Here is a 12,880-nt window from a genome sequence, read left to right as displayed (position 1 = left end):
GTCACACGGCCGCCGGCCAATGGAAGCGTAGGGGCGGAGATGAGCGGGACGTAAACATCCCGCCCACCTCCTTCCTTCACATAGCCGGCGGTGGCCGCGTGATGCAGGTGAGCTGCTGTTCATTGTTCCCGGGGTGTCACACGGAGTGGCGTGTGCTACCCGGAAACGATGAACAACTAAATTAAACGATATTATGGATCCTAGCGAGCAGTACACGACTCACGATTTGTGAGCGATACTGCGTCGCTAGGAGGTGTCACACAGGCCGGCATCGCCAGCGATGCCGGATGTGCGTCACAAAAACCGTGACCCCCGACGATCTATCGCACGATAGATTGTCTGGTGTAAAGCAGCCTTTACAATTATCACTATATAGAAATTTTGGCTAACATCTTTTAGTAATGTTCCCTATTCTATAGTCATGTGCCCACCTTGTCCCCATCCTATAGTCATGTGCCCACCTTGTCCCCATCCTATAGACATGTGCCCACCTTGTCCCCATCCTATAGTCATGTGCCCACCTTGTCCCCATCCTATAGACATGTGCCCACCTTGTCCCCATCCTATAGTCATGTGCCCACCTTGTCCCCATCCTATAGTCATGTGCCCACCTTGTCCCCATCCTATAGTCATGTGCCCACCTTGTCCCCATCCTATAGACATGTGCCCACCTTGTCCCCATCCTATAGACATGTGCCCACCTTGTCCCCATCCTATAGACATGTGCCCACCTTGTCCCCATCCTATAGTCATGTGCCCACCTTGTCCCCATCCTATAGTCATGTGCCCACCTTGTCCCTATTCTATAGTCATGTGCCCACCTTGTCCCCATCCTATAGTCATGTGCCCACCTTGTCCCTATTCTATAGTCATGTGCCCACCTTGTCCCTATTCTATAGTCATGTGCCCACCTTGTCCCCATCCTATAGTCATGTGCCCACCTTGTCCCCATCCTATAGTCATGTGCCCACCTTGTCCCCATCCTATAGTCATGTGCCCACCTTGTCCCCATCCTATAGTCATGTGCCCACCTTGTCCCCATCCTATAGACATGTGCCTACCTTGTCCCCATCCTATAGACATGTGCCTACCTTGTCCCCATCCTATAGACATGTGCCTACCTTGTCCCCATCCTATAGACATGTGCCCACCTTGTCCCCATCCTATAGACATGTGCCCACCTTGTCCCCATCCTATAGACATGTGCCCACCTTGTCCCCATCCTATAGACATGTGCCCACCTTGTCCCCATCCTATAGACATGTGCCCACCTTGTCCCCATCCTATAGACATGTGCCCACCTTGTCCCCATCCTATAGACATGTGCCCACCTTGTCCCCATCCTATAGACATGTGCCCACCTTGTCCCCATCCTATAGACATGTGCCCACCTTGTCCCCATCCTATAGACATGTGCCCACCTTGTCCCCATCCTATAGACATGTGCCCACCTTGTCCCCATCCTATAGACATGTGCCCACCTTGTCCCCATCCTATAGACATGTGCCCACCTTGTCCCCATCCTATAGACATGTGCCCACCTTGTCCCCATCCTATAGACATGTGCCCACCTTGTCCCCATCCTATAGACATGTGCCCACCTTGTCCCCATCCTATAGACATGTGCCCACCTTGTCCCCATCCTATAGACATGTGCCCACCTTGTCCCCATCCTATAGACATGTGCCCACCTTGTCCCCATCCTATAGACATGTGCCCACCTTGTCCCCATCCTATAGACATGTGCCCACCTTGTCCCCATCCTATAGACATGTGCCCACCTTGTCCCCATCCTATAGACATGTGCCCACCTTGTCCCCATCCTATAGACATGTGCCCACCTTGTCCCCATCCTATAGACATGTGCCCACCTTGTCCCCATCCTATAGACATGTGCCCACCTTGTCCCCATCCTATAGACATGTGCCCACCTTGTCCCCATCCTATAGACATGTGCCCACCTTGTCCCCATCCTATAGACATGTGCCCACCTTGTCCCCATCCTATAGACATGTGCCCATCCTGTAGTAATGTGCTCACCTTGTACTATTACTGTGCCCACCTTGTCCCTATTCTATAGACATGTCCCCATCCTGTAGTAATGGGGGGGGGGCAGTGGCGGCAGGTGAAAGGTGATAATTTACCGATCGCTCTCGGCTTCCACCCACAGATTCCTGAGTGAAGCTGAGGGGGGCGGTCTCTGGCCCCAGATCCACAGTGATTGGGCAGATCGGTCACAAGGCCGGTCTCTCCAATCAGAGCTGGGGGCGGGTGAAACAGAGGTCACCCAGCTCCAGCCAATGATCGGTGCTACAGCTGCACTGATCAGGGCTGGATTTCAATGTTACAGCCATTTTCAATGGCTGTAACATTACAGTGGCTGTGATTGGCTGACGAACGCCGCACAGCCAATCACAGCCTCCGTAGGTCCTGGGAGGAGACACCACCCCTCCTGAGGGGTCCCCTCCTCCCCGAATCTAAGGTATTTTTCTATTTGCAATGCAAACAGCGATCGCAGCCACCGGGGCTGCGATTTCGCCATGACGTACTGGGTATGTCATGGATCCCGAAGTAACAGGGAGCCATAACATACCCAGTACGTCATAGGTCGCTAAGGGGTTAATGTGCCGTCCTTCACATACACAAAAAATAAAAAAACACCATTCTTCTCACCTGTCTCGCGCTCCCTCGGCTCCTCATCTCTGCTTCTTGCTGTCTGCAGGCCGTGCCCCGGTGACTATCGCGGCCGGTGCAGGGACTGCAGCCACTGGCAGCGATTTATGGCAGATCAGATGGTTGTTTTGCCGGCGCTGCGCGCGCACAGTCCTTGCCTCCTGAGAACGCAGCGCCGGCAAAACACTCATCTAACAAAGTGCAGACAGTGGCTGCGGCCCCTGCACCGGCCGCGATAGTGAACAGGGGCACGGGCCTGGGGGCCGCACGAAGCAGTCTGACAGGCCGCATGCGGGCCGCGTGTTTGAGACCCCTGCTGTAGAGGCCCCTTTACACACTGAGACTTTCTAGCGATTATGCTGCACAGCGGGAAACAAAGGACCAAAGAATGGTCCTGAGAGATGTGTAGTGATCAGCGACCTCACAGCGGGGCCAGGTCGCTGATGTGTTTCACACACTGCAATGTCGCTGGGGAGGTCGCTATTACGTCACAAAACCGGTGACGTTACAGCGATGTCGTTTGCGCTGTTGCAGTGTGTAAAGGGGCCTTTAGACATAAGTTTACAGGAGCAGAGTAGATAGTAGAAGTATATTGGGAAAGTGGTAGTTAGGGAGCGTAAGGATAAATGAAAGGGGGTCACAGTAGTGGAAAACCTCTCTAATTTGTCATTTACAATACTGAACTTGACAAATCCAAAGACAAGTTCCTAAATATTGTGGAATTGCAGATTTTTATTTATTTACTGTATTTTTGTTATATAATCTGATCAATAGAGTACGATGTTACCACATCTCGTCCTGAAAACAGCTGCTAAAAAATGTTCAAGCACTCAGCATACGAGGATGAGTATAACTTTGCTCTCATATCCTAGTAGGATGAAAATTAAGTTTAAAAAAAAAACAAAACTAAATAAAGAACAAAAAGTCCCACCAATGCCTGTGCTCGACACTTGACAGATGCGCTGATTATGATTTTGCAGTGCGTGTACGGTTGTGATGTTCACGGTGTTGCTTCAGTCAGTTATGTTCATTACTATGATATTAGAAATAATGTACAGTTATCTTTCCATTTTTATAACAACCTTGCATTTCTTTATCACAGCGGGTGCTTCTTATCGTTGCTTCTGATGTTGATGCTCTGTGTGCGTGTAAAATACTGCAGGTAAGGAAATATTCTGAAATCGATTTATTTATACTGTGTGCCTGTTTAGTATGTACGCAGTTAGAAATATTATATCTATGGCTAAATAGATATTACTAGTATCCAAAACCTAGGTCCTATTCTAGCATGAGGAGATGCAGGAAAACCTCCAAATAAATCAATGCAAGATTTCCTACTGTCCCCTGACATAATCAATCATCAATATAAGTTTGTGTTTTGTGGTCCGCTTAACATTACCAGATCCTTGTACAACAAATCTCACAGACACCAAATGGACCCTAATGGCTAGTATGTGAACAGGACCGTAGAAGTGTATTTTCCCATTAAGGTTGAGCACACATGGCGAGAAAAACAGAACGAGTGGAAAGTGATAAGAAATCAATTCCACCTGCACCCATGTTACACTATGGGACCACTCCCATAAGCGTTTTGTTTTTTTTTAACCCCCTAATCGGACTGAGAAAACAATCGCGGCATGCTGCGGGTGGAATCCAATTCATTTTCACTCGCACCCATACAAGTCTGTGGGTGCGAGAGAAATATCGCATTACACCGGTGTAATGCGAGTGCAGTGCGAAAATCGCATCAGCTGACAATGGAGGAAATGGGGAGATTAATCCCTCCCTCTCCTCCGCAGTGCCCGCCCTGTCCTCCGCAGCTGTGCTGTGATGTGATCGCAGGATCGCATCACAGTGGCATGACACTCGGCATACACTCCAGCAGAGCAGGAGCCAAGTGTCATGTGATTGACTCGCAGTAATGCCTGTGTGTCCCCAGCCTAATCTGCAGCCTTCCTGTATTCCTGTGACTTCATGGCACTGCTACAATTCCATATATTTGTTGACGAGTTGCTTGATCCTTTTAGATATATTTATGAGGGAGAAATCTCTATAACCCTGGTGACGCTATGTAGAGAGGCAGACTTTTGTTGGCGCGCAGGTGGCAATGATCTGAATGCTTGCTCCATCTCTGCTCTTCAGCTTTACAGTAAATCTGGATAAACTCAGATGAATATTGTTCTAATTTTTTTTATTCATTTTCTAACTGATAGTGTTTTTCTCAGGCTTTATTTCAGTGTGACCATGTCCAGTATACATTAATTCCAATTTCTGGATGGCAAGAACTTGAAGTTATTTTCCTTGAACATAAAGAGCAGGTAGATCTGATGGCTTGTGTTGTTATCCTTCACTTTCCATTACATTGTTTTCTTGTACATTGTAAATGCCATCATAAACTGTCTAACTTTTACAATGCTTTTTTTTTTTTTTGGTCTATTGATTTTAATTGTCTGCTTGCTGCTGTTTAACCCCTTAACGACCCATGACGTACTAGATACGTCATGGATCGTGTGCCGGTAAGCCCCGCCCCCTGCCGCCGGCAGGCGGCGGCGAGACGCGCACATATCAGCTGTTATCAACAGCTGATATGTGTGCCTGCTAGCCGCGGGTGGAATCGCTTCCACCCGCGGCCATTAACCCCTTACATTTCGCTGCCAAAGTCTTGGCAGCGATATGTATATGGGCGCCGCCATGACAGTGACTTACCCCGCCCCCACCGGAAGTCACGTGACATGATCACGTGACTTTCGGCGGTTGCCATGGTAGCACAGGGTCATGTGATGACGCCTGTAGCTAACATGAGTCACTTCCTCTCAATGCCGGAATACAGCCGGCATTGAAAGTGAAGCATCAAATCTGCAGTTCTCAGCTCTGTAGCTGAGATCTGCAGATAGTGCAGAGCGATCGGATTGCTGATCGCAATAGCCCCCTAGGGGGACTAGTAAAATAAAAAAAAAAGTAAAAAAAAAAGTTTTAAAAAATTAAAAAAAAATAAAAAAAACCTAAAAGTTCAAATCACCCCCCTTTCACCCCATTGAAAATTAAAGGGTTAAAAAAATAAAAAATACACACATTTGGTATCGCCACGTTCAGAAATGCCCGATCTATCAAAATATAAAATCAATGAATCTGATCAGTAAACGGCGTAGCGGCAAAAAAATTCCAAACGCCAAAATTACGTTTTTTGGTCGCCACAAATTTTGCGCAAAATGCAATAACAGGCGATCAAAACGTAGCATCTGCGCAAAAATGGTACCGTTAAGAACGTCAGGTCGAGACGCAAAAAATAAGCCATCACTGAGCCTCAGATCCTGAAAAATGAGAACGCTACGGGTTTTGTAAAATGGCGCAAAACGTGCGCCACGTTTTTTGGACAAGCTTGTGAATTTTTTTTAACCCCTTAGATACAAGTAAACCTATACATGTTTGGTGTCTACAAACTCGCACCGACCTGAGGCATCATACCCACACATCAGTTTTACCATATAGTGAACACGATGAATAAAATATCCCAAAAACTATTGTACAATCCCACTTTTTTTGCAATTTTTCCGCACTTGGAATTTTTTTGCCGTTTTCCAGTACACTGTATGGTAAAACTTATGGTTTCATTTAAAAGTACAACTCGTCCCGCAAAAAACAAGCCCTCATATGGGAAGATTGATGGAAAAATAAAAAAGTTACGCCTCTCGGAAGAAGGGGAGCAAAAAACAAAAACGCAAAAACGGAAAGTGCCCGGGGGCTGAAGGGGTTAATAAGTTCTTCTGCCTCTTGCTTCATATGGGAAATCCATAGATTTATCCTGACCAATACATAATGTATATTACCTCCTAAAGCTGTTTAAAAAGAAATAAATAAATAAAATATAAAAATATTTTTTTTGCCTTCTATCAACCAATCAGCACAATTTTGTAATGTAAACTAAAGACTTGGCTGTAATTTTAAATTGATGCCTTTTAGTAAAGAAATCCGCTTTTGTGGTTCTTCTTTTGATCACCTATTGACGTTTTCTGCTAATTAGATTTCAGTACACAGGGGCTGGAGTGTACACTGGATCTTCTCCTCCCTGTCTGTGATTCCCCGGCCCCTCCCCCTGCCTCCGGTCTGTGAATTACAGGTCACTACTGAGACTTCAATAAGAGGTGGCATTCATAGACCGCGGAGGAAGGTGATGAGGGATCTAGGGAATCAGTCAGGAAGAGGAGGAGACCCAGTGTACACTCCGGCTCCTGTGCACTGAAATCTAATTAGCAGAAAACTTCAATATGTACTTAACAAGAGCCACAAAGCGGAATTCTTCACTAAAGTTTATATTGAAGTTTTTTGCTTATTAGTTTTCAGTGCACCTTGGCCCAGTGAGTCTGGGCTTCACAGCTTGAACAGACGGTCCTTGTGGCCAGGCTGGACATTCTCTATTCACTTTAGAAAGGAGGGTGTTTGGAAGAAACAGGACATTTAATATGCAAGGTAGTCACCCCTAAATTAGCCCATGATCCAGTCACAGATGCGAGATTGGAATATTAAAGTCTAGACCATCCTGGAAACATGAGCCCAAGGTCAAGCATATAAGAAGCTGGGAGGCACAAAAGAAAGCTGTTCACATGTGGGGTCGGCCTATGCTGATCTGATCCATATTTAATTTCTCCTTCCCTCAAAGAAAGAGAAGACTCCTAAATGTTCCAGTCTAAAGTTATTTCTCCCTTTTATATTTTATAACTGTTCTCCATATTTGTGTCGTTTTTATCTTTTATACCTTCTTATTGTAATCTCTGTATTTTTATATTAAAGTTTATTACTTTAATAAGTGAGTCTTGTATGCTCTAAAGAATCCATAGCCTAACAGAGTGTGACCATTCTGATTGTCAGACAGTAGATTATGTCGGGGGCTCATTACCCCAATTTGTTTCATGTGTGTTGGCAGCGTGTTGTGTGATTTATGCTCACATTATAGTCTATAAGGGTACTTTCACACTTTCGTTAACTTCCTTCTGGCGCAATCCGCCCTTTTGGAAAACAGCGGAATCCGTTAATGGATTCCGCTGTTTCCCATAAACTTATATGGATGACGGATTGTGCCAAAAGTACCTGCGTTTCTTCCGCTGGCCGCCGCTGCGTTGCTTCCGCCGGGGGGAAGGAACGCAGCATGTAATGTTTTTTGAGCGGCGGAATCCTTTATTTTTCACTGCGCATGCTCATCTTCTTTTTTTTTTTCTTTGTTTTTTCAATCACAGAAACTTTATTTTGTCTCTCTGTGGCCGAACGTTCAGCTGATCACCCGGCAGCCGGCTATTGAGAGCGCTCAGCTGAGCGCCCGGCAGCCGTCTATTGAGAGCGCTCAGCTGAGCGCCCGGCAGCCGGCTATTGAGACCGCTCAGCTGATCGTTCACAATAGTCTGCTGCCGGTAAAACCAGGGCTGTGGAGTCGGTAAGCCAAACCTTCGACTCCGACTCCGACTCCTCAAATTCTCTTGCACCGACTCCGACTCCGGCTCCGACTCCGACTCCGGCTCCGACTCCAACTCCTACATATATTGCTTATAGTTAGGTGAAAAATTTATTGTAGTACATGAATATGTGTATGTGAACATCAGACATTTAATAATTTTTATGATACAATAATCAAGATATTTGGATAGAACATAAAATATATTTATTGGAATACAACTTTAGAACACAAAAAACTGTAATAAATTGTAAATATGTAATACACTATGTAATATACAGTAGATTACATATATATCTTGTGTGTGTATATACACTGTATATATATATATATATATATATATATATGTATATACAGTGTATATACACACACAAGATATATATGTAATCTACTGTATATTACATAGTGTATTACATATTTACAATTTATTACAGTTTTTTGTGTTCTAAAGTTGTATTCCAATAAATATATTTTATGTTCTATCCAAATATCTTGATTATTGTATCATAAAAACAATTAAATGTCTGATGTTCACATTGTACTACAATACATTTTTCACTTAAATATAAGCATTATACTAAATGTTATTATTTAGTAAAATATTCAGCACATTCTGCATTGCACTCCTGTCCCCAATTTATTATATATTTTAGGAGTCGGAGTCGGTGCATTTTATACCGACTCCGACTCCGACTCCGACTCCACCAAAATGAGCTCCGACTCCGACTCCGACTCCACAGCCCTGGGTAAAACTGTAAAGAGGAGAAAAAAAAAAAGCTTTCCGTTATTTTCTACGATCCGTTGTGCCATTATATGCAATGCATCCGTTGCATCTATCACAAAACGCAATGCAACGGATGCCGTTCAACGCAAGTGTGAAACTAGCCTAACAGAGGTTGAGTGCTAGACTGAGTGAGAGGAGATAACTTAACCCTTGCCGGCGCACCCCATGAGTCATATAAAGAAGTATGTACGTGGCCGTTTATGCTTTTATTGCTTTCCATTAGTTTTATATACGCCATACTGTTTGAGATATGGGCCTTATTATATAGTGACAATTTTTATTGTCTTTATCAAGTGGGCATGTCTCACAAGATTCTCTGGGATTGTGTTTTTAGGTTGCTTTGCATAATTACGCTGTGAGCAGCTCAACCTTGATAAGGACCATAAAAATAGTACTAAACAAAAAAGCCCCAAATTCTCCTTAGAGCTAATTAAAAAAGAAAACAATAACAAACACAAAATGAATACTCATTATTAGATATATATAGATATAATAATCTATCCCCCATAACTTCTTCCGTAACCTGAAATAACTCAGAAACATGGAATTTTTCCAAAAGAGTCTGTGTGTTACCAATTGAAAGCTGATGTCTAAGCAGGTACCCTTATGCTGGCGTCACACGGTACGATATATCGGGCGATATGTCATCGGGGTCATGTCGTAAGTGACGCACATCCGGCATCGTCAGAGATATCGTACCGTGTGACACCTCCGAATGACCGTTAACGAGCAAAACTACTCACCTTATCGTTGCTTGTTGACACGTCGTTCATTTTCAAAATGTTGGTTCTCCTTCTGCGCGCCGGTTGTTCATCGTTCCCGTGGCAGCACACATCGCTCCGTGTGACACCCCGGGAACGACGAACACAGCTTACCTGTGGCCGCCGCCAATGCGGAAGGAGGTGGGCGGGATGTTATGTCCTGCTCATCTCCCCCCTCCGCTTTTATTGGGCGGCCGCTGTGTGATGTCGCTGTGACGGCGAACATCCCTTCCCCTTCAGGAAGAGTATGTTCGCCGCCCACAGTGAGGTTGTCCGGGAGATAAGTACGTGAAACGGGGGGTTAACGACTTTTTGCGCCACGGGCAACTAATTGCCCGTGATGCACAAACGACGGGGGCGGGTACGATCGCTCGTGCGATCGCACAATAGATCGTACCGTGTGACGCCGGCATTAGGCTATGTGCGCACGTCCATGCTGAAAAATCTGCAGTGATTTGGCAGTGCATGTGCGCTTCAAATCGCTGGATAAACACTGCGTAATAGATGCAGTGTGTCTGCAGAATAGATGCCGATTTCATGTGCTCTAGATGCTGCCTCTCCCATAGACAGTGGAAGCTGCATCCAAAGCGCACGGAATAAGTAACATGTTGCCTTTTCAAGCGCAGAGGTTTGGATCAAAATGTCAGCATGCAAATCGCTGCGCTCTCAAACGCAACGTGCGGATGGGTTATGTACAATCTTCATAGATTGTGCTGGGGACGCAGGATGCATGCGTTTACGTTGCAGTGCAATATGCAGCGTAAACGCATGAAATTACGCAACGTGCGCACATAGCCTTAGTGAACTGGGCCGATGAGTCTTCTAGGCTGATGTCTGCTGAGTGCAGAAAGCGCTCCTCAAAAAAAAAAAAAAAGTCCTGTAGGGTAAAGGCCGTGGTCATCCTGCATGTTAGGCAGTCCTGTTGTAGTTGCTAAAGTGTATTTTATGAGAAGAGAAAACATAGCAATTTATGACTTTCCTACCCAAGTCAGTGTGGTAACTCAATCCTTTCATTGCCCATAAGCTATTTTTTGTGAAAATTTTCTCAGTTGGTTCAAGAGTTTAATATTTTTACTTTTAAAGTTTTTCCACACAATAAACCTGTCAGGTCTCCTAACTGTTAAAAGTGGCTACTATAACAGTAGACCTGCTAAATCCTATATTCTAATAGCTACAGTACATATGATAGAGGCAAGTCTAGTCCAGTGGGGCTTCGCTTCCCTGGGTCTTGTACTGGCTCTGATCTAAGAATCGCACCTCCTTTGATAACATCATGACATCTTTGATAACGTCCCCATCTTGGTAGGATCGCCAGCACATCGCACAAGATTTTTGGCTGTCCTACCAACATTGTATTGAGGATGTCAATCACACACCGGGATCTGAGGCAGAACTTGTCTAGGGAAAGCAATGGACTGCTGGACTAATCCTGCCTCTGGAGCATACGCAACACTGCAGGTTAATTTTTTTTTTAACAATAGCCGTTTTAAGCCTGTTTCAGACATCAGTAATTCTGGTACGTTTGTGCTAGTTTTTATACGTACCAGAATCATTGACATACGCAGAATCATTATAATCAATGGGTCTGCACACACATTAGTGATTTTTTTTTTTTTTTTTACTGACTGTCTCTCCGTGCGGTGTACACGTGTGTCCGTGATTGCCGCATGGAGACATGTCCGTTTTTTTTCTGGCATCACTGATGTCCCACGGACGACACTATAGTGTGATCCATGAAACACGTGCCAGAAAAACATGGACATTAAAAATAAAAAACATTTTTAACTTGCCTTCTCCAGCACTGCTTGTCTCCGGCCTCAGCTGCCTCCTGCTTCAGAGCCGGCTCATTACTGCATGCATATTCATGTATGTAGGAGCAGCCGACACGAAAGTAGCTGCAGCGAAGGTCAGCGCCAGCCGGAAACATAGCAGAGCCAAGAAGTTCAGCACCACGGACAGCAGGAGTCGGGACAGGCGAGTACAAGTCCATGTACAATAACGGATCAAATATCACAGATTGCACATTGGCAACCCTCGTGTGCCGTGAATCACGGACCACGGAGGGACATATGCGTTTTTCTTTGTCGCTCCATTGGGAGACCCAGACAATTGGGTGTATAGCTATTGCCTCTGGAGGCCACACAAAGTATTACACTTAAAAGTGTAAGGCCCCTCCCCTTCTGGCTATACACCCCCAGTGGGATCACTGGCTCACCAGTTTTGTGCTTTGTGCGAAGGAGGCAACACATCCACGCATAGCTCCACTTTTTAGTCAGCAGCAGCTGCTGACTATGTCGGATGGAAGAAAAGAGGACACATATAGTGTCCCCAGCATGCTCCCTTCTCACCCCACTGTATGTCGGAGGTGTTTGTAAGGTTGAGGTACCCATTGCGGGTACGGCGGCAGGAGCCCACATGCTGATTCCTTCCCCATCCCTTTTTACAGGGCTCTGGGTGAAGTGGGATTTACCGGTCTCCAGGCACTGAGACCGTGCTCCATCTACAGCCCCTGGAGAAGATGCTGGATGGAGCGGAGTACATCAGGGACATGGCCCTGCTTCCTCAAGGTACTCTGTGTCCCCGTGCATTTGGCGCTCACACCGCAGCATGCTGGGTGTTGTAGTGCGCCGGGGGACATCAGCGCTGCGGCGCCTGTGCCATGGCCTCATTCAGCTTCGCTGAAGCAGGCTCACTTATGGGAACTGGTCGCGCCGGCCGCTGGGACTGCGGCGCGGCTGGCACTTGGAGTGCGCCGGGGACTTCAGCGCGGCCTGCGCTTTTACGGCGGCCGCGCTGATAACTAGAGTCCCCGGCTTTTGCGGCCTGCTTCCGTTCGTTCCCGCCCCCAGACCTGCCAGTCAGGAGAGGGGCGGGACGCTGGCCACTTCCAGGAATCGGTCGCGCCGGCCGCTGGCAGCGGCGCGGCTGGCACTTGTGGTGCGCCGGGGACTTCAGCGCGGCCCGCGCTTTTACGGCGGCCGCGCTGATAACTAGAGTCCCCGGCTTTTGCGGCCTGCTTCCGTTCGTTCCCGCCCCCAGACCTGCCAGTCAGGAGAGGGGCGGGACGCTGGCCACTTCTATGAATCGGTCGCGCCGGCCGCTGGAACTGCGGCGCGGCTGGCACTTGTGGTGCGCCGGGGACTTCAGCGCGGCCCGCGCTTTTACGGCGGCCGCGCTGTTAACTCGAGTCCCCGGCTTCTGGGCCTAGTCTCCCTTCGT

At 46.7% G+C, this 12,880-nt stretch overlaps 1 protein-coding gene across 1 annotated transcript in view; it reads left to right on the top strand.

The window, feature by feature from the left end:
• Positions 1–12,880, top strand: part of CDC45 (cell division cycle 45) — a 143,554-nt gene that overhangs the window by 19,045 nt on the left and 111,629 nt on the right. Inside the window, exons 2-3 of the mRNA XM_075321126.1 lie at positions 3,776–3,835; positions 4,899–4,991. Of these exons, the coding sequence (XP_075177241.1) occupies positions 3,776–3,835; positions 4,899–4,991 (153 nt within the window). The remainder of the gene's footprint in view (positions 1–3,775; positions 3,836–4,898; positions 4,992–12,880) is intronic.

Source organism: Anomaloglossus baeobatrachus, chromosome 1, assembly GCF_048569485.1.
Source record: "Anomaloglossus baeobatrachus isolate aAnoBae1 chromosome 1, aAnoBae1.hap1, whole genome shotgun sequence".
NCBI classification, from domain to species: domain Eukaryota; kingdom Metazoa; phylum Chordata; class Amphibia; order Anura; family Aromobatidae; genus Anomaloglossus; species Anomaloglossus baeobatrachus.
This window is presented reverse-complemented; position numbering and strand designations above follow the sequence as displayed.